The sequence below is a fragment of the Paralichthys olivaceus genome, chromosome 7 (genome assembly GCF_024713975.1).
Source record: "Paralichthys olivaceus isolate ysfri-2021 chromosome 7, ASM2471397v2, whole genome shotgun sequence".
Classification (NCBI taxonomy): Eukaryota; Metazoa; Chordata; class Actinopteri; order Pleuronectiformes; family Paralichthyidae; genus Paralichthys; species Paralichthys olivaceus.
The window spans coordinates 12,167,913-12,190,244 of NC_091099.1; the positions used below are offsets into that span (position 1 = coordinate 12,167,913).

At 44.0% G+C, this 22,332-nt stretch overlaps 1 protein-coding gene across 1 annotated transcript; it reads left to right on the plus strand.

Annotated features, from left to right (window-relative positions):
- Positions 1 to 2,847: 2,847 nt before the first annotated feature.
- On the plus strand, positions 2,848 to 21,672 carry vwf (von Willebrand factor). Its single transcript, XM_069528565.1, has 53 exons — positions 2,848 to 3,002; positions 3,118 to 3,169; positions 3,262 to 3,405; positions 3,611 to 3,713; positions 3,832 to 4,040; positions 4,274 to 4,395; positions 4,684 to 4,903; positions 4,986 to 5,108; positions 5,188 to 5,299; positions 5,374 to 5,420; positions 5,523 to 5,659; positions 5,740 to 5,878; positions 5,985 to 6,085; positions 6,180 to 6,375; positions 6,562 to 6,777; positions 7,089 to 7,335; positions 7,411 to 7,505; positions 8,072 to 8,223; positions 8,306 to 8,409; positions 8,492 to 8,630; positions 8,709 to 8,843; positions 8,929 to 9,075; positions 9,568 to 9,708; positions 9,904 to 10,002; positions 10,091 to 10,247; positions 11,218 to 11,385; positions 11,458 to 11,593; positions 11,678 to 11,987; positions 12,164 to 13,328; positions 13,408 to 13,512; positions 13,745 to 13,888; positions 13,968 to 14,111; positions 14,217 to 14,381; positions 14,883 to 14,929; positions 15,025 to 15,202; positions 15,376 to 15,617; positions 15,720 to 15,909; positions 16,002 to 16,346; positions 16,470 to 16,708; positions 16,916 to 17,018; positions 17,104 to 17,175; positions 17,470 to 17,574; positions 17,672 to 17,877; positions 17,973 to 18,122; positions 18,209 to 18,325; positions 18,566 to 18,746; positions 18,925 to 18,965; positions 19,047 to 19,163; positions 19,451 to 19,549; positions 20,139 to 20,267; positions 20,371 to 20,410; positions 20,497 to 20,594; positions 21,381 to 21,672. Exons 1-53 carry the CDS (start codon positions 2,997 to 2,999, stop codon positions 21,564 to 21,566), a joined length of 8,565 nt encoding a protein of 2,854 aa, XP_069384666.1. The 5' UTR covers positions 2,848 to 2,996; the 3' UTR covers positions 21,567 to 21,672.
- Positions 21,673 to 22,332: the final 660 nt, after the last annotated feature.

Consider the following 22,332-nt stretch of genomic DNA (forward strand, 5'->3'; position numbering starts at 1 on the left):
TCACCCTGGCCCGTGCGATGACGTAATTTTCCCAGAATAAGAAAAGCGCGTTCACGTGTTGAATATAGCGATGGTCCTGTGTGCATGAACGAACACGGTGCTCGGGCACGAACTCTCGATCGACGTGACAGCACATGGTGCAGCCGACACACTCTCGCACACAAGGGCCAACCTCACTTTGTCTTACACATTTATTATTGGGAATTAAAAAGTAGTAGATGAGTCACTTTGGATAGTTAACAAATCATTTTTTAAGACTCAATAGATCTGTTGTGTTCATTTATAAAAACTCATCCCAGTAGAACGACCAATTACCGCTTTGAGAATGTTTTAGAATCTGGACAAAAAACTTTAATCACTAATTTATTAACCTTTAAAATCATTCTATTAATAGATTGTTATAAATAAGTTTAACTGATGGCTGTTGGGCCCAGCCAATTTATTGGTTGCCCTATATAAGTTTAAGTTCTATATATATTTGGTTGAATTTGTGTTTTATTTAATTTATAGTTATATAATAAAGTTTATGGTTTTACTAAGTCCCAGTTGCATTTCTTTTTCATACGGGTTTGATAATCTTAGAATTCACTGCCAAACATAAGGCCCCAATAATCCATGTTATTCAGGGTCTCTTGTTGGCTTATTACTAAATATGAATACATTACAGACAAATAGGAATCCATGTCTCTATTAAATATGTTGGCTAAATAAAACATGAGAGAAATGTGTTTCTGCTTAAAGTTTTCTTTATTAAATGAATAAAATAATAAAATATAATAAATATTGAAAGGCCCTGTAGTTGTTTTCAGATATTTTATTGTTGAAGAATTACCATAGACTGATATGAAATTTGTCCCTTCCTTACAGAACAAGCACGAAGGTCAGTCAAGTCAATTGTTCACTAGCTTCTAATCACTTTTCCTCGAGATGGAAAAAGTCATGAGATCTAGGAAAGACGTGAAGGAGAAACTGTAATTTGCGGTTCTAAAAGAATCCAACTACATGAATGGGCCAGTAATCATGCGGTTGTGGATGTTATTGACATGGAAAGGTGCATGCTTTAAATATTGCAGCTGCAAGGAATTGTGGGATGGCATTAACTCCTTTCATTTTGTAAACTATTGGTCTGGTGCAGCCTTAGCTTAAGCAGATAAGTAAAGCAACGATGCACTCTTCCTTAGAATTTAGAGATTTAGACCAGCTCTTATCATGGGTGAGGCTTTGATAATGCAATCGTTATTTGAGAAATGAAAGTGCTTTCAGCCACAACTTCGGTGTGTGTACTCCCACACAATCTTCAGAACATTTTTAACAACATGTTGTTACAGGGAGGTGCCAGAAAAGTTTTTTTGTTCTCATGGAAAATATTTTGACATGTAACACCAGGAAATGAACGGTATAATAAGTACTATAATAATTTGAAATTCCAGCTTGTTGCAGAGTTCACACACACACACACACACACACACACACACACACAGATTGTATTTCTCCTAGCATGGCCTTTCTCATACTTCTCTTGAATTACTTCCAACGTCATAGTCATGAGTATAGCTAAGTTTATACATTTATTTATATTTTAGCCTGTTACTATTTGGTATATCCTTTCACATGAACTTATTATTTAATTTTTTTCCCGATTATTTAATTTTTTTCCCGATTATTTTATTTTTGGATTTGCTCATTTTAATACATCAATTCTGTTAGGTTTTTATTATTTTTACTTTCAATCTATTTCTTTTCTGTTCACTTTACTTTTCTATTTTTTTCTGTGTGTGCACAGGCACTTTGCTACATTCTGTTTGTATGGAAAGTGCTATATTAATAGTCTGATTGATTGACTGACAGCATAACTTTACTCAATATTAATCATAGGAGAGGTCCAATTAACCAGAATAACCTATGTGAGAATAAGCAGGTGTTGAAGATGCACAAGTTTATATTTGATCTATTGTGCCACTGCTCGAATGAGTGAACGTGTTTGAAAAATGTTTGATGAAATGTTATTCTCTCTCCTCCTCTCCTCTAGCTTCTAATGGAAAACTTGCATATGAACTTTGCTTGAACTCTTTCCTATGTCTGATCAATGCTTGTGTGCTGTGTTAAAAAATAACTCATATAGAAACACAATTGTGCTCGCATAAGAGGAACTGTCTGGAGTAAGTGCAGACAAACGATTCGAAACTATCAAATGCCCTGACTGTTCCTGTGCACTTGGCAGATGTAACCTCAATTCATGTCCTTTCTGGATGATGATCCTCTGGTTGATCCTGATCTGTGCAGTATCAAACCTCTTCTTTCACGCAGAAGCAAGAGCAGACAGCTTCCTGTTTCAACCAGACTACAGGTGGCTTCAGTTTTCATGCTATTACTCAGAAACAGTTGTCTCTTATGTTTCCTATTTACCTGACCGTATAAAAACATTCTTCTTTCTGGGTTATTCCACTTTGACTGTTCGGAGCAGTTTGCACCTGAGAGTGTTGACCCTTACACGTTCCCAGTGTGTGTGATAATGTCTGTGTATCATTTTGGCACATCTTAGTCATATGTTTGTCCGTGTGGCTCCAGCCAAGCAGGGTTGTTGCGTGAGATATCTCCAGCAAGTGTATTTTCCACCAGAAATGTTTGGGTTGGCGCCGACACAGATATGCATGTGTAGACAAATTAGTCAGCCAGGCGATCAGTGGGCATATCCTGGTATTGTCCTGCTGAAGCTGTTTGATGGTGTCAGTCTGCGGGCACCGTGTTGTGGACAGAATGATATTCGGCCCTTCTTGACATAACCTGGCGAGGGGAGGGAGCTTTTAGCGAAAGTCAACAATAGCTGGGGGTGGACACATTCTTTGCTATAAAATAGAGTTTCCAGTGTGGTTGCGTATCTGTATGTAACAGTGTTTGACCGCCTTATCAAGTTTGACTCAGACCATCACATTATATCATCATGAGGATTGTTTGCTTTTTCTTTGCAATTCTGTGAATCACCTGAATCTGGAGCGATGGAGGTAGGGCTGACAGGAGTTTGGAGAGATGGAGAAGGAGGTGATATTCAGACATCAGAGGATGGTGTCGATGTCGGTTTAGGTGATAATGGAGAAGTTGTGCACGTGTGTGTTTCAGGTGTGTATGAGGAGGTGCTTGCGAGGGGTTTGGATTCTCCTGCATCTGACAGGTGAGTGTCACATCAGTGTGTCCACTTTCTCCATCAGGTTTGCACACAAATCTGAGCTTGTTCATTTATATTTGTATATTTTGTGCTTCCAGCTTGTGTTGCAGGTCTGACAGGGAGATGTAGTCTGTTCGGGCGACACCACGTTCACACGTTTGATGGAGTTTTGTATGAGTTTCCTGGAGACTGCAGCTACCTACTGGCTGGAGACTGTAACCATCGCTCCTTCACACTACTGGGTGAGTCATAGACGATTCAGTAAAAGAACAAAACACATTTGAATTCTAATGGTGGCTCATACTGTGCATCGTGCAGGAGATGGATACTCACTCTGATATAATAGTGTATGTACTTGCAGTAATATTTTAGACTCATTCAATTTGTTTTAAAGGTTGTTTACCCTCAATTGTAATATGGATAAAAAAACGTGTTGTGCATCTGCAGGTGATTTTGTCAATGGCAAAAGAACAGGAGTCTCTCTGTATCTGGGAGATGCATTTGAGTTGCACCTGTCTGTAGATGGCAGGCTCACACAAGGCGAAACAAGGTGGAGTAATACAATATTTAAGTTGTCGAGCCACAATCATCAGTTAAGTTAATGTTCACTTTCGACTTATTGGAGAAAAAAATCCATCAAGATTGACGTGTGTCTCCTTTCTCTGTAGACTGTCTCTGCCCTATGCATCTCACGCTGTGTTTGTGGGCTCTGAGCTGGGCTTTTATAAGCTCTGGAGTGAGGAGTTTGGCTTCACTGTCACCATTGATAATGCAGCCAACATCGCCATGACACTGACCAAGCACCACGCCAACCGCACCTGCGGCCTGTGTGGAAACTTCAACGCTGTACCAGATGATGAATACACCGCTCAAGAGGGTGGGTACATGTGGGGAAATGTGGGATCACTTATGTAGGATATGTGAAGAAACTGTAGGAAGGGTTCTTTATTACTGGAATTTAGGAAATGATGTGGGTTACCACGGGTCAGCAACAGGAAGAGAAACAACTTAGCACAGGAAAAGATAACAAGGTAAAAGAAACAGTGGTGGAAGGGTGAGATTAAGGAGAAATCTGTGTGTGTGTGTGTGTGTGTGTGTGTGTACTTTCAGGATTCCTAACAGAGGACAGTTATGATTTTGCAAATTCGTGGGCAGTGAAGGGAGCTGAGCAGTCCTGTCAACGCATCTCAAAGCTCAGCCAGACCTGTAACAACACCAAAGAGACTCCACTGGTGAGAGCACATTAATATGATCTGTGAAGATGTTATGAAAGCTTTTTGACACCAGCAGTGATTATTGACAGTGATATGACAGGGACCATACAAAGTCGAGATGAGAATTTTGTTCGGTCAACAACAATCAAGGTTTTTTTAGGTTTAATATTTTAATCAAGCGGGACAGTATTTATAAAGAACAATTTTCATCATGAAATTCCTCTTTATGTAACTGCATGTATGGGTGTGTGTGTGTGTGTGTGTGTGTGTGTGTGTGTGTTTATGTGTGTATGCATGCATGTGTAGATTTTGTCCAGCTGCAATGTGTTGCAGACCTCCAGTGTTTTCCTGCACTGTGCCCACCTGGTTTCTCCCGAGGCCTTCCTGTTGCTGTGTCAGGAGGAGGCATGTCACTGTGACCAGAAGGAGGGCGAAGACTGTTACTGTCCAATCCTGTTGGAGTATGCCCGCACATGCCACGCCCATGGAATACTGCTACGAGGCTGGCAGGAGGAGAGCCAGTGCTGTACGTTTGTCCGTCCAAAAAAGGTCATAGAAACCGAAAAAGTTACATCAGTAATCCTAATATGTGTTTTTCTCATGGACAGTCCCCAAGTGTCCAATTGGGATGCAGTACAGTGAATGCACCAAGTCCTGCTCCACCAACTGCCACAGTCTCAACATCCAGGAGGTCTGCAAGGAGGAGTGTGTGGACGGCTGTACATGCCCTGGTAACCTCCTGCTCGCTGCACCTCCTCTCTCTCTGTCTCTCTGGTAGTCGTCGTGATGTGGTGTGATTCTGTGTTTCAGTGGGTAAGGTCCTGGACGGTGATCGCTGTGTGGAGGTATCTCAGTGCTCCTGTGTGCATATGGGACGACATTTCCCTCCAGGATCCACTATCTCTCAGGACTGCAACACCTGGTGAGAAGGGCCCTATGCATGCACTTCACGGAGGTACTTCCAAAATGTTTCTGAAATGCGTCTCTTTCCTGCAGCGTGTGTCGTCACGGTTCTTGGGAATGCACCAACGAAGGCTGCCCTGGTGAGAGAGATCTACAGCATGAGTCATGCGTTTTATCTCATTGGTAAATAAAATTGCTGGGTTGACTATATTTTCTGTTCCGTCTGTGTCGTCTGTGTGTAGGTGAGTGCTTGGTGGTGGGACAGTCGCACTTCAAGACCTTCGACAACAAGTTTTTCACTTTCACTGGCCACTGTCAGTATCTGCTGGCGAAAGACTGCACAGAGAACGGCTTTTCTGTCATCATTGAGAATGTGCAGGTAATCAATGTTCCTTGTCTTTGATGGAATTTATTTCCTGACACTTTGCTGCAACTAGTTTTTTTTACTTATTGTTTCAGTGTGCAGACGATCAGGATGCTGTGTGCACGCGCTCGGTGACGCTCAGCCTGCCCTCTCTGGAGGACATGACAGTGAAGCTGAAGCACGGCGGTGTTGTCTCAGTCAACAGCATGGACATCCAGACCCCAATGCATCATGGTACGCCATGTTGGTAGATGAGTGGATTAGAGTTGCCTTTCATATTGTTTCAGTCACTTGTGTTGATTTTCAACTATTCGTTTCCTTGTTTTGTGCAATTTCACAGGCCGTCTGCATATCCAGAGATCTGTCCAGTCCTCTGTACGCGTCAAGTTCGGAGATGACCTTCGTCTAGACTGGGATGGGCGTGGCCGGGTCCTCTTAAAAGTTAGTTATGTTAAAAAAACAAAAAAAACATTTGGTGATGACATGTGTAAAAAAAGAGTCAAACAACTGCACTAAATTCTGTTTACCACCCCAGCTGGGACCAGGATGGGCAGGCCAAACCTGTGGTCTCTGTGGCAACTTCAACGGTAACCAAGGTGACGACTTCTTGTCTGGTTCTGGACTGGTGGAGGCAGCTCCTCAGTCATTCGGCCAGTCTTGGAGGATCAATGGAGACTGTGAATCCTTCCACAAACATGAGATCGATCCATGTGCCACGAACCCCAAAAGAGGTATCATCACTTATATGTTCCAGTCCATTCTCAGTGTCTCAGCAGGTTCAGAACATTCTGGATTGATTTTAAAATTCTAAGCTAGAGAGATATAGTTTTCTGATTATTGTTATTATTATTATATAGACACATGTCATCCAATGAAAATAACCAAACCCTTACTTCTAACCCTCCTTCGCCTTTCAGTACGTTTTGCAGAGGAGGCGTGTGCGGTGATAATGTCCGACATGTTTAGTCCGTGCCACTTTCTGGTGAACCCTGGTCAGTTCCAGCGATTCTGTCGTTACGACGTGTGTGCGTGTGTGGACGGCGAGGTGTGTCTCTGCTCTGCTCTGTCTGCCTACGCAGCTGCCTGCGCTGCCAGAGGAGTGCTGCTCAACTGGAGGTCTCCTTCACTCTGTGGTAACTGTTTTATAGCCAAACACTCATATGCATATACACTAGTAACTATAAGATTGTTTATATGCAGTTTTAGACAGAATAGAGCTTTGTTAAAAGTCAGTAATAATCTTGGTAAGGTTTAAGTTTGAGTATGTCAACGTCAGGACTTGAAATCCACATGAAAATCAGTTTGTATCATAATTCCAAGGATGGTTTAAGCCTTTTTGTGTCAAAAAGCTGTTTACACATGTTTATACAGATAAAAACGTAACTGAGATCAGATGAGTGATCAGAATCACTAATCAGGGGCGGGCCTCGTTTGGTTTTCTCAGAGCTGGAGTGCACTGAAGGCCAAGTGTATGAGGCCTGTGGGAGTGTGTGTGACCGGACGTGCAGTGCCCTGTCTGGGGCTGAGGCTGGATGCGAGGGGGAGAGGTTGTGTGAGGAGGGATGTTTCTGTCCCAGTGGAACGTATCTGAGCAACACTGGAGAATGTGTGACAGCTGACCAGTGCACCTGCCTGCATGACGGACAGCTCTACCAGCCGAATGACGTCTACGCTGATCACAACAGTATCTGGTCAGTGACTGTGAATGTTTATCCTAAGAAACTAATCTCATTATATTATATGAATTAACATTTATTTCTGTGTAGCTACTGTGAGAATGGCTCCATGCGCTGTAGCTCCACTGAAGTGAGCACTTTGCTGTCTGACCTCTTCTACGATGATGACCTGGCACCATCCAGAGGTACAATTTAAAATATAGGTTGTTTTTTTTTAATTAAGACTTGACTTGACCATTGAATATAAGTTTAATGACTTGTGTTGTCACATCTTTCATTTGATTTACTGTATTTTACTTGAGATATGCCCTTTTACACACTGAGCTACTGGGTCTGTCTTTAGTCTGATTGTCCAAAAAGTTAAATTATTTGCACCTCCTACCAAGGTCCATCACTCCCTTTAAATACAAAGATATAAATATTGTTCCCCTCAATAAACTCGATTGTCTTCATTGCGATCCATGAATTATTCTCTAGGAAATAAGTGAATATGTTACAAAACAAAATTCCAGATTTTGCCCGTTTGTCCAGATCCACACATAAAACATTGCAATCTGTCCTTGTCCATGTTCCATCCTTTCAATAAGTTCTTGTAGAAATCCATTATGTAGTTTTTGCCTGATGCTTTTATTGGAAAGGGGCAAAAACAAAGCTAAAAAAAGAGGAAGAGGTAATTATTTCTTGTGGGCCCCAACATTTTTCTTTGTAGAAATTGACTGCTAACTTAATCATGTTGTTTTTCTGTATGCAGAGCGGCGGTCAGCCCAGTGCACTCCTCCATTAGTTCATGCTCAGTGTGATGCTGGAGAAAAAGGCCTGGAATGTGCCAGGACCTGCCAGAACCTGGACCTGCCCTGTGTCAGCCTCGCCTGCATCCCCGGCTGCCTCTGTCCTTCCGGCACAGTAAGTGGTGTGTTTCCTTTGTTTGTGTGTGTGTGTTGTAGATAAAGCACCAAACATCTAAAATGGAGTGGATTGATTTCAGGTGCGTCACCGCAGAGACTGCATTGCACCGGAGCAGTGTCCTTGTTACCATAACAACCGACCATATACATCAGGACAGACCATCTCTGTGGACTGCAACACTTGGTAAAACGAATGGCTTGCATGTGTGTGTCTATGATGGGTAATACCTGCACTGTGCTTGCTCAACAGACTTTTGGTCTTGCAGTGTGTGTGAGAGCAGGAAGTGGCGCTGCACAGAGAAGCTGTGTGATGGCGTGTGTCGCACGGTGGGCGAGGGGCATTACATCACTTTTGATGGCCACAAGTACTCGTTTCCGGGTCTCTGCCAGTATGTCCTGGTCCAGGTAAGAGATCCATTGTTGTTAAAATAGAAAATATATATAAAATATATTTAACTAATCTCTTAATCTATTATTTATCAGGATATGTGTCATGGAGAAGAGGGTTCATTCAGAGTGCTGGTGGAGAATGAGGCCTGTGGAATTGTGGGACATCGCTGTGCAAAATCTGTCAAAGTCTTTTACAATGGAGGATTGATTTTAATGCAACATGGAGAGGTAACAAACTCAGAGACACATTGATGTGGCATACATTGCATACATGTGAGTGACTATGCCATCCCTCTGTCTTTCTCTCCTGCAGGTGAAGATGAAGAAACCGGTGCTGCAGGGCTCACAGGTGGAGATTGTGAGATCCAGTCAGTTTTATACTCTGCTGCTCGGGAAGCACATTTCCCTCAGCTGGGACAAGGGCACCCGTCTCCTGGTCCACATCTCAGCCACGTACAGGGTACATATGTATGGCGCTCAAGTGTCCCTGGTCTTTCTCGCCCCCCCCCCCCCCCCCCCCCCCTCTCCCCTACTTCCCCCTCCCCACTATCCCTCTCTCTTCTCTCCCCCCTTTTCCACCCATCTCTCATCTCCTTCCCCCGTTTTCTTTGCTCACCCCAACCGGTCGAGGCAGATGACCGCCCACATTGAGTCTGGTTCTGCCAGAGGTTTCTCCCTGTTAATGAAGGAGTGTTTCCTCTCCACAGTCGCCAAAGTGCTGCTCATTGTGGGAACTGATGGGTTTCTCTATATTTTGATTTTAAGCTCCTGACCTTCTATGTTAAGTGCCTTGAGATAATGTTTATTATGATTTGGTGCTTTACAAATAAATTTGAATTGAATTGAATTGAATGTATGAATTGAATTGAATGTATGAAAACACTTTTTGTTTGTACTGGTTGAAACGTTTATTCACATTCTGTTTTCGTTCCATTCATTTCCTCGTGTGTAGGGCCGGGTGTGCGGTTTGTGTGGTAACTTTGATGGAAATGTCAACAATGACTTGATTAGCAGCAACAATCAGCTCGAGGTCAACTTCTCACACTTTGGAAATTCCTGGAAGGTCGTTCCAAGCTGTGCCGATGTAACACAGGTAAACTCTCATGTATTTAAGGTGACATGATGAACATGATAAATAAATATTTCACACAATACAAGGGAAGAAGCTGTTTTTCACATTAGACAATTTTATATGTTCTATCCTTAATATTTCTGCCGTCATCATAATACAATTGGAGATGTGTGAATATGTTTGTGTGTGTGTGTGTGTGTGTACCTGTCTGTGTAGATACCGGCTCCATGCAGCGACAACATTGTCAAGTTAGTAACAGTGGAGCAGTCATGTCGTGTGGTCACAGCTCCCCCCTTTAAAGAATGCAACAGCCAGGTGAGTGTTGTTCCAGACACACTAGATATCACCATGATACCATGTTCACTTTTCATGCTCTTTTCTTTACCTCTTCCTGTGTCTCCAGGTGGATGCAGAGCCGTATGTGGAGATGTGCGTGGAGGCAGCGTGCTCCTGTCCATCTGTGGGCGACTGCGCATGTTTCTGCGACGTCATCGCGGCCTACGCTCAAGCTTGTTCCGAGAGGGGTGTGGCTGTCAGCTGGAGGTCGAATGATCTTTGCCGTGAGTGTGAAGGACTTCTCCATCATTTTCATCACCTTATTTCCTAAATATATAATTTTTTCATAAACAGAAGAAACTGTGTCCCTGGTTTTGAAAATACATCACAACTGCTCGACTAAGCAAAACCAGTAAACAATGTCTTTTGAGCTATAACAGAATCAGGTGAAAAAATATTGATGTTATATTAATATTCAGTCAGCTCCTCTGCAGCTCTATTCTTTCTTAGAACACAACAACATCTAATCATAAAACCAACCCCTCAACCTTTTAGTTCTGATGAATCACATATGACAGTTTTCACTCTACCAGTTAGTGTTAACACGTTTGTATTTCTGTTCTCTGAACCGGGAGTTATCCTATTTTGTCTATGTTGTCTTTGTTTTACTTGCAGCATTAGATTATTATTTATTTTGTTGTTTAGTTTTTGTCTGTGTTATCTATATTTTCATATAAGATGTGATGCGATGCTCTGAATCTCTTCTTTAATGGTAGAAGTTCTTTAATGGACAAGATTAACTGGTTTTTACTACTTGACTACACAGTTTCCTTAAAGAAAGAGACCTATGTAGTTAGGTCAAATTTTGTCAGAGGCTTAATAGAATTATGGTATTTTTTTATCTGGGCCCTATGTTTATAAATGTTAGTGTGTGTGAATGAATGGTACTTTCATTTGGAATCAGACCAATACATCTTTTTCCTGGCAGTTGTGACACTGCAGCGGTGGCTATAAGGTGATGTTATGGGGCAACAGCGCCAGTCCATGAAACGTCCACTAATTTGGACACATACTTACCTTTTGTTGAGCCATGTGTAATGTTGCCATCCAAATATCCAGTCAAAGTTGCCTCATATGATTACATTTAAGTTCCAGTGGAGGTGATCTACTGGATAGATTCCAAAAGTTTTATAAGTAATATTTATTTACACACTTACATTCATAAAGTATAAACTGAACCCTTTGTTTCCTTAGCCATGAGCTGTGAGGAGCTGAACCCCAGGAGCCCAGGCTTAGGGGAGGAGTCATGCCAGTGGAGGTATCACACTTGTGGCCCTGCCTGCCCAATCACCTGCCAGCACCCAGATCCCCTCCACTGTTCACTCTCATGTGTGGAAGGTTGCCATGCTGTCTGCCCCTCAGGTACTAGAAATACTCAACACTCACAGTATTCATGTATTTGGACACATTGTAATACAAACTAGTTTTTCTCAGGCCAACTACTGGACGAGGTGGCCATGCGCTGTGTGGATCCCTCTCAGTGTCAGGTGTGTATCCATGAGGGTCAGAGAATCTCCCACGGCAACAAGGTCATTCTGAACCATGATGATCCAGACCACTGCAGAATATGGTAACGCTGCATCACAACACTCATCATTTTGCAGCACTCGATTCTTTGCACGGTTCTAGGTGTTTAACGTTTCTTTTCTTTCAGTCACTGTGACAACAACACCCTCAGCTGCGAAGTTTGCACCTCCCTCACCACGTTTACGACTCCCACACCAACACCAACCTACGGCGCCTTCACAACCCTGCCCTTCACCACGTTAATGCCCGAGGGCACGTGTGACCGCGCCATGGATCTGGCATTCCTATTGGATGGTTCTGAAGCCCTTAGCGAAGATGAATTTCAGGCGACCAAAGAGTTCATACTGGGAGTGGTGGAACGTTTTCGCATGGGCTCGGCTCACACTCGAGCGACAGTGCTGCTTTACCACTCTGGAGTGAAAACTTATGACCTGCAGGTAGATACTGAATATTGTCCATGCAATGAAGTGTAAATTTGTTTACATTTACACTATGAAGTGTAGAATAATGTGTCATTGGATCCTGTAGCTCAGGAATAACCTTTTCCTGGTTTAAATAAACAGTAATGGTTTCCTCATCATCCTGTTTCTCTTTCCATCACATTTGCCTGCAGGTTCAGAAATGGCTCTTTAAGAAGACTGTGCGTGAGCTGCATTACACGGGAGGAGATTCCTCCTTCTTGGATGAGGCTCTCAAGTATCTGGTAATCAACATCTATGATAAGAACAAGCGTGAGCATGCTGGCCGTGTTGCGATCATCTTGACTGCTAGCGCTAACCCTCGGTCCATGCGTGGCATTATCAAGACGCTTCGACGAAAAGCCATCACCACCCTGACAGTGGCGCTGGGTCCTGGGGTAAACATGGGGCAGATCAATGACATCACAAAGGCCAACCCAGATAACAGGGCCTACGTGCTGAGCAGCACCGCTGAGCTGCCTGATCGTCTGTTTGAGCTGCAAGATTATCTCTGCACCTTGGGGTTGGAGCCTGAGGTGCCGAAACCTCCAGCGACAAAGTCCACTCCGGGTAAAGCTCACAAAAGCACGACCACCACTACCCTGACTCCTGGTCTGCAGCCAAACCCCACACAACACCTCCACAAGACCTCTCCTTCCACCACACCCGTTAGCCTATCTCCAATCACCACATCGCCATATCCCATTTCTCCTGTCCATGATGTCACGTTTATAGTGGAGGGCTCCGATTCAGTTGGAGAAGGCAACTTTAACAAATCGCTCCTCTTCCTGATGGAAGTTATTTCACAGCTGACGGAAAAGGAGGAGTTTGTTCGCATCACTGTGATCCAATACTCAGTAACAGTCACTGTGGAGATCAGTCGGTGGGAAGTGCGGCAACGGAAGTCCCTGCTGCTGCAACGACTGAGGGAGATTCGTTGGAGGGGTGGAGACAAGACGAACACAGGCGCAGCCATCTCCACCGTTTTCCAGGACATTGCTAGCACCAAGCCGCCGCGTGGCCCCACCCCTCCTCAGCTTGTATTCCTAGTGACAGAAAACCCCCCCACTGACACAGTGACACGTCCTCCATCCACCAACACTCACACAAAAGTGTATCCCATTGGGGTTGGACCAAAATTGCAAGAGATCGACTTGTCGCATTTGAGCTCCCCTGAACGTCCGATAATTGTTAGTGACTCCAACAGTCTGACGACCCTGGTTCACCGAGTAGTCAACATCATTCACACCACAGTGGGGCCCCAGTCTCCTACACTGGTACCACTGGTCCGCCCAACACTCTCCAGCCTGCCACCCTCAGGTATGGAAGACAGACATGTTGATCATTCAGTCAACACGCTCCTGAGCTACTGTTCATTTGTGAATATGTGTTTGCACAGTGCCGTGTAAGAAGCCTGTGGATGTGATGTTCCTGCTGAAGGCTGGAAACCAGTTTGAGGACATGAAGACGTTTGTCAAAGCTTTCATCAAGGATGCTGACATAGGTAGGCTCCACCCAGAACCTGAAAGTACTACTACATTTTACTGTATGATTTTTTTCTCATTATATTGTTTTCTATGGTTGTTATATTGCAACATTAATCTAAAAATCTCAGAATGTTTATGAATTGAGGCCCTAATACTCTGTTCTATCCATAAGGTACATACAGTATATACTGCTACGATCTTCCTCCCCGGCATTGATCCAGCGGTTTAATACTTTGTTTGTGAGTGCAGGGCTGAATGGCACTCAGGTGAGTGTGGTTCAGTATGGAGACACCAACACGGCAGAGCTCACCTGGAAGGATGAACGGAGCAAATCCCACCTCCTGAACCGGGTTGAGAGCATTCGAAGCAGGACTACCGCTGCCTCCGCACTCGGTAGTGCATACACACAAACGCACATTAAAGCAGACATCAATTCACACGTAGTTTAACTGCTCACTCGTAATATCTGCAGGGTCTGCGCTGCAGTTTGCCGTGCGGATGTCCATCTCACCAAGCAATGGTGGAAGAGTGGGCGTCCCCAAGGCCGTGGTGATGCTGGTGACGGACAAATCAAGTGATGATGTCAAAGAGGCAGCTAATGAAGCACTGGCGGCAGGTAAGTAAGCCACCATTAAAAAAATTAACTTTGGACACCTCAGTTCAGAATGCAGTCCCTCACTCTCCTCTGTCAGAGTTCACAGAGACAAGTGTCATCCCTCAGGTGTGTCGGTGTTCCCCATCGGAGTGGGACTAAGCTATGACATGAGTGAGCTCAGCATGCTCGGGCGCGATGGCAACGAAGACAATACTCTGCATTTGAAAAGCATGGATCAGTTGCTGATGTTGCTGACGCTGGACCATGGTTACACAGAGAGGATCTGCAGAGGTGCTTCCACAGAAACACATACATTTAGATTTTCTTCTTTAAAGGCGAGAAATAATTCAGCAGGCTACACTTTGTGCAACCGATACACATCCCACCCCTTCATATTGGCCCTCTTGTCAATGCTACGCCCCAAAACAAATGAACGTGTCGTCTCTGCTTCAGCGGTGTATGTCTCCTCAGCTGAAGGCTTTGGTCTTGTGCAGTAAGCAGACACACACCTATATCAGTCCCCTGAATATGCTGGAAACTTTCTCTGCAAAATCATCAATGTTAAAGAAAGTGATAAAGAATAAACCTGAATCCTCCTCCCCTTTTTCCAGATTAGCACCAAAAATTATTTGGTTCTTTCTTGGCCCGTGTGCAAAGAAAGAACCCTTCCACCAGGTTTCAGGGAAATCTGTCCAGTAGTTTTTTGCATCTTCCTGCTGACAAACAGACAGGGGTGAATCCGTAACCTCGATTGATGGCATGACTAGAGATGTTCTGTGCTTTGTCTCACAGCTGGTCCACCGGGAGTGTGTGTGGATGATAGTGGAATTGAGAGAAAGGTGAGTAATGTGTGTTCAGTTTGAAAACCACTTACATCACTGCAGCAACCTTCAACAGTCATCAGAGCATCTGGATCTCTGTTCGCGTGTTTCAGCCTGGTGAGTCGTGGGTGCTGGAGGACGGCTGCCACTCTCTTCTGTGCCATCCCAGTGGGGCGGTGACCCTGCAGAATCACAAAGTCAGCTGTGACCGGTTGGAGCCACCGGCCTGCAGAAACAACATAACACCCGTCAAAGTCCAGGAGGCCTGCGGCTGCCACTGGGAGTGCCCCTGTATGTGCATCATGGATCAGATTTTAAGTTTCTTGCATCACATTTAACTCTTCTACTGCATTTCGAGTGCACATTAGCCACTTAAGCTGTTAGGTATGAATGCTGGAGGATCAAACTTTGTCCTCACTACTGTGCAAAACACTCTCTTGCTCCTGCCTGGTGTGTGTTGACAGGCATGTGTATGGGCAGCTCCACCAATCACGTGGTGAGGTTTGACGGCGTGGCACTCAGGCTGCACGGGGAGGGCTTGTGCTCCTACACACTTCTCACTGTCAGCAGAAGCATTGGCGAGGGGTCAGAGGTCAAACTCCACAGCGGACCTTGTCAGGACACAGGGAATTACAACCAGGTCTGCATGAAAGCAGTGGAAGTGATTCACGGAACACATAAGCTGCTGCTGAAGGATGATATGACGGTATGTGTGTGTGTGTGTTGCTGGGTTGGATACCTGGAGTCATACTAAATATATGTTTCTGTTACTATAAAAGTTTACCTGTGTGTGTTTGTCTTGGAGCAGGCAGTGATTGGCCAGGAGGAGCTTGCACTGCCGTGGCGTTATGGTGGTCTGGAAGTGGTGTGTTACGGCGGAGTGATGCTGGAACTGAAATCAGATCACGGTTATGTCTTGGCTTTCACGCCTCAGAACAACGAGTTCACCATCACGCTGCGGAGTTCCTCCACCAACGGCCACACTGCTGGACTCTGCGGTAACAGGAACAACACCCAATCATACGTCCCCATTGTTTCTGATTCTCTGATTTGCTTCTATAACAACTGCAACACTGTCTCTTTCCTCCAGGTGCCTGTGGGGAGGAACAGGCGAGCGTCCTCTCTTTACGTAGCGGCAGTTCAACGACCAACCAGTTGGACTTCATCTCAGACTGGACCGTGGCTACAGACGGCAGCATGTGTCTGCCTAAGCAGAGACTAGACAAGTGTGCTCCTGCTGCAGCAATGGGATGTCAGGCCCTGCGCTCAGAGGTGTTTGGGCCGTGCCACGAGCACGTTCCCGTTCAGGTGTTCCTTGCCAACTGTGAGGAGCAGGCATGTGAGGAGTCAGATGTGTGTGAGCTCATCACGCACTATGCTCGCCTCTGCAGACAGAGGGGCGTGTGTGTGGACTGGAGGAGACATCACCTCTGCCGTGAGTCTCTTTTTTTTTGATGCACTGAGGTGTAAATGTTCAGTTCACGCTCGACAGTGGACACAGATAAAAGAAAACCCTGTCTGAAAATGAATCTAAACTTTTCCCTGTTTTATGTTGCAGCATACCCGTGCCCCAGATCCACGGAATATAACGCATGCCTGACAGGTTGTGTGGAAACATGTGACAACATACAGACATTGCGTGGTGACTGGGCAGTTGCCAGGGATAACGCGTCATCCTGTATGGACACGCCTACTGAAGGCTGTTTCTGTACTGGAGGGACGGTTATGCATCATGGACATTGTGTATCACCAGAGGCGTGCAGGCAGTGTGTCGACCCCCAGGGACGCACATATTCGGTGAGACACATGAGAAGACAAGAAAAATATGACTGAATGTGTGAGGGAATAATGCAAACGTCTTAATGACACAAAAACACATGCTAATAAATTATAACAGAGAAAAAAATAGTGTTCACTATTAGAGTGTGCTGTGAGCGCCCCCTGGTGTCTAATGTAACCAAATACGGCAATAAAAAGGAACATGGTTTGATTTTGTTTTTACAGTATATGCAGAGTTGGGTACCAGAGGAGAACCCATGTTTGATTTGCATGTGTTTGAACCAACAACACATCAACTGCACTGCCCGGCCCTGCAATGACGTCAGACGTAATCACCCATCCTCTTATTATTTTCACTCGTTGTGTCTGTTTTTGTGGTTTTTCAAGGCCTGAATTATTTGCTTTGTGTGTAGCTCCAGTGTGTGGACCCTGTGAGACCCTGAAGGAGAAGAGAGGTTCCAAGTGCTGCCCAGAGTATGAGTGTGGTAAGAGGATAAAACTATATATCATATTATTATTATTATAGTTATTGCAATGCTTCTATTTGCACATCTGGTATCAGCCCCATTGTGTTGGCAGTTTCTGATGAACAAAGGTTTAAGTCATTGCTGGTCTTTCTGAGATTGAATTCGGCCCCTGAAGGGAATATATTGGCACACTTTTATCATCTTCATGTAGAGAGAAAAAAATCTAAAAGTCATGATACTGTATAAGCAGTTTTCTATGCTCTGTTTTCATCATGCACATTCACAAAATACTTTTTCACTCTGACTTTTCAGTGTGTGATCGGGTGAAGTGTGACCTGCCTGAAGTTCCCCGCTGTGAGGATGGGCAGACTGTGGTTCTGATAAACCCCGGGGAATGTCAGCCCAATCATAAATGCGGTAGGCTGTCAACTAATTCTCCGTGATACTGACTCTGAAAAACACATCCATGTCAACTCTCTGAGATGTGATGCTTCAAATCTCTTTTGTGTCTCAGTCTGCAAAAAGGATGAGTGCCCTCTCCGAGCTCCCCCGACTTGTCCCTCACATCGCCTGCTCTCAGTGAAAAAGACAACGTGCTGCGATGTGTTCGAATGTGCGTGCAGCTGCCAGAACTCCACCCACACCTGCCCCCCCGGGTTCATTACATCCTCCTCAACCAACGACTGTGGCTGCACAGAGACCAGCTGCCTGCCTGACAAGGTGAGCAGTGTGTGTGTGTTCAACTTTCAGTGAATTCATATCCATTTCTTTGCTGTTGCTGTTTAAAACGTTCTTGTTGTTGTGTTGTGTGTCAGGTGTGTGTGGTCGGTGGGGTGATTCACCCAGTGGGCAGTGAATGGGAGGAGGGATGTGAGAAGTGCAGTTGCACCCAGCTGCAGGACAAAGACACATCTCTGCACATTGCTCAGTGTACTCCACCTGTCTGCGATCGGACATGCCCTTGGGTAAGACACACACAGACACACACTAAACGAGGCTGCATTATGCTTCTAGCTCCCATTAATTATCACATATTTGTCATACATTCAAGGGCTCAACCTACACTTCATCAGGAGGAGAGTGCTGTGGGAAGTGTTCACCAACCAGCTGTGTGGAGTCAGAGAGAGAGATGCGAGGAGACACACTGATCGGGGGAAGACTCAGAAGTGTATGTGTACAGATGAATTGTACTTATTATATAAATAATATATGCATATAAATTATAATTTCCTGTTAGTGTTGAAGGCAGTCATTGTAATACCTTACATGACAAAACTCATTAAAATAATACTTAATACAAGTTATGGCACCTCGCTCGTAATGGTTTTGGGTGTAGATAATAGGAAAAAAAGCTTAACATGTATTTATTTTATTGTTTAATTTTAATCTTACCTGTGTCGGTATATAGGTGGGTGAGGTGTGGCAGTCCCCACATGATAAATGTGTGCAACATCAGTGTGTGAAAGTGAAAGACGACGTGTTTGTCTCCGCAACCAACATCAGCTGCTCCGCCATGGACACGCCGTCCTGCCCACTGGGAACCGAGTTACACTGCGACACCCAGGACTGTTGCCCCCGCTGCCACTGTGGTAAACACACATGCATAATCTGGTACAGCACGCTGGCTATATGAGTCAGGGGTTGCAGTTACAGTGTCCGTCCAGCTGGAGGCTCTCTCACCTTGGTTTATCTATGACCCTGAATCTGACCTTAGGTTTATTTTCCCTTTTTAAAGAATGGCAATAAAGTATTTGTTTCCTTCTACAGCTCCTATGGACGCCTGCGTGCTCAACAAAACTGTGATAGGAGTAAGTCATGCAGAAAGCAGGACCTTCATATTAAAACAGTTTGAATAGTACTTTCAGTCATCTCGATCTGTGTCTGTGCAGGCAGGGGAGAGGCTGATGGTGGATGTATGTACACACTGCGAGTGTATGATAGAGGATGGTGCTATCAAGAAATACAGACTGTCCTGCAAGCGATTCAGCTGTCCCACTTGCCCCCAGGTAACCATTATTCCCTCATTATTCTTTTTTTATTATCCCCATTATTGTTTATTATCATGATAACTAACCAACAAACTCAAATGTCCATTATTTTCATCAACTATTCTCTAATCCTCTCATCAAATCTCCTCCCTCCTCATCCTTAAATTGTGACCGCATCATTTTCTGTGAGTCACTCTATCCACAGAGGTAAATCCAGCCACGTTCATATCTTTGTATTCACTGTAATGTCATTCAGATGTCTTCAAATATTACATAACATGCGGTATCAACCACAACACTTTCAGGGATACACTCTGCAGAAGGAGGAGGATGCTTGCTGTGGCCGCTGTGTTCCCACCGCCTGCATCCTGCAAAGCCCAAATGGAAAAATGATCATTGTGGAGGTAGGTGCTTTGTTGTCGGCGCCTCCAGAAATAATGTAGCACAGTAAAAAATACTGTGACATGATATGCTTTCATTCAAAACATAAACAATTACCTGTTTTAATGTTTTTACTGATTGGTGTGTGCTGCACTAAAGTCAATGTATAGTATAGTATAGCACAGTGCAGTTCAATATACGGCACTTTAGTATATTATAGAATAGTGCTAAATAGTAAAGCATAGTACAGTATTTTATGGTGCAATATAGAATAGTGCAGTATATTATAGTATAGTATATCACACTACAGTATAGTACACTAGAGTATAGTACTATACTTTATATTGTTTACCATACTATAATGCAGTACACTGTAGTATTGTATAGTATTATACAGCCCAATATAACATATAATAGTACGATACAGTATAGAATAGAGTAGTAAAGTATTGTATAGTATAATTTACTATAATGCAGTACAACATAGAATAGAACACCTCAGTATAGTACAATATAGTGTAGTATAGACCTATTGAGTACTGTCACCAGTACATCATGGTATACTGTACTCTACTATAATATACCGTTCTATGCTATTACCTCTCCCTCCAGGTGAACACCACCAAGGAGGACGGTTGCAGCCTTCATTCCTGTGGTGTAAACAGTAAAGGAGCTCTTGTCCAGGAGACCAGAGTGACCACCTGCCCCCCCTTTAACCGCCAAGCCTGTCTGGATCAGGGGGTACGACGACCACACACACCACCCCCCGTCCGTCTCACGGTATTCCCACACCTGAGTGTCTGCCACAAATAATAACTCTCTCTGCTGCTCTGTTTGTTTTCAGGGGAAGGTCAGCCAGATCGGAACGACCTGCTGTGAGATGTGTAAGTTGAGCTATGGCCTCTGCAAGACGATAATGTTGCGACAAATCTGGATGCTCTGATTTTAACAAGCGTGTGAATATGCAAAGGTAAAGAGCCAGAGTGTCGGAGGACAGTGGGAACTCTTAATCACATCAGAGTGGACGATTGCCAATCAGAGCACCAGATAGAACTGCACTACTGTGAGGTGAGAGACAGCAAACACATGCACACATGTTATCACAGGTCACCATTACATAGACTTACATTCATTTCCTGAATACTATGGCTTAATTTGCATTAGATACATATCTGAAAACGGAGCGAGTCTTCTGTCCGTCACTGCATTCATTTCATCTGTATTTGTGCAAGTCTTCTGAAGGAGCAGTAGTTCCAGTTCAACAAGAACTTAATGAGGGAGACTTTGGAAGTTGTTAAGAAACAACAGGATGTTAGTTCACCTGGGCACAGGGACACACAGCTGCTTTTCTTACAGGTTCATTGTATGTGTCGCTTAACAACCAATCAAACACATCCTCTACGGTCTGATGGACCATTCTATCAGACTTTTCATACAAATTCTAAAACAGTGGAGAAAATGATAAAACAATAAAGATAAAGTTAGAATGAACTGTTCTATGGTCTTTACTTCTAAAATGCAGCCTGTGACAGAAACACACACACCTTCACTAAACAAACCATCATTACTAATATTCTAACCCCTACTCTATCCAAGTGTTAACTATAAAAAGCAGTCTGGAGTCGTGAGGACTCAAACATGTCCTCACTCCACAAGGTCAGTAACACTACGTGGTCCTCACAAACACAGAGTAATAAGTTAACACTCAGTCATGCACACACATATTTTTACACCTGATTAATAGGTTTTCCCTCGAGGAAAAACCTGCAAAGTTCAGTGAAATCATAACACTTGTCTCTCACCATCCCACCCTTTCTCTCTCCCTGTGCTGCTGTCCATCTGTCCGTCTATCAGGGCAAATGTCGCAGCAAGTCCATGTACTCCCTGGAGAGGGCCGCTGTGGAGCAGGAGTGTGTGTGCTGTGCTGCCGTGGAGACAGAGCCGCTCAGCGTGCCCATCCTGTGTGCCAACGGCACTAGCAGCCACCACACTGTCCTGTCAGTCACTGCATGTGACTGTCTGTCCAAAAACTGCACCTAAAGAGAGAGAGATTAGACATGCAGATGGTATGTGTGTATCCGTGTTAAATGTACCTGTATAAACACAAGTCACAATAAAACAAACCTGCCAGTTTCTGTAACCACCACTTTTATTGTCTGTGTTTTTTTGCCATGTGAATATTCCTTTTGAAATGTTTGGTTTTCTAGAGATTGATGTTTGTTGTTTGAGTAATTTAAAAGTGATGACAGTTTTTCCAGAGTTCTGAGATTGGTTGATGTAACAATTTAACATAAAAAAGTGTTAGATCAGTGTTAATAATGACCTTGTTTTTTTAGCACCAGGGATGGCACAGTGATGCAGTGGTTAGCACTGTTGTCTCACAGCAAACAAATGGTTCTACGTTTGAATCCCAGTTAGGCTGAGGTCTTTCTCTGTGGAGTTTGTATGTTTTCCATCTGTCTGTGTGGGTTTTCCCCAGTTAATCCCGCTTCCTCCCACAGTCCAAAGACATGCAGATTAGGGTTAATATAATTGGAGACAGTAGGTGTGAATGTGAGCATCACTGGTTGTGTGTCTCTGTAAGCAGCTTCCAAAAAAAGCACAAATAAAGAAAACAAGAAAAAAAAATCAAAGATGACAAAAAATACATAATTTAAGATTAAATTAAACAAGTGACATAGCAAACAACAGAGGCCCTGTCATCCTCCTTGGTCTTCAGCCTTGACAGAGGAACAGGATGTTATCAGACAATCTTTAAATACAGGCTGGTGAATAGATGCACAACCAAACAGCTTTGTGACAAATC

Excerpts from the sequence above, each read along its gene's own strand:
- vwf (XM_069528565.1), top strand. Across the intron at positions 5,660-5,739 it reads TCATCATTGAGAATGTGCAG|TGTGCAGACGATCAGGATGC; the intron begins GTAATCAATGTT and ends TTATTGTTTCAG. Across the intron at positions 15,203-15,375 it reads CTGCCACTGGGAGTGCCCCT|GCATGTGTATGGGCAGCTCC; the intron begins GTATGTGCATCA and ends GTGTGTTGACAG.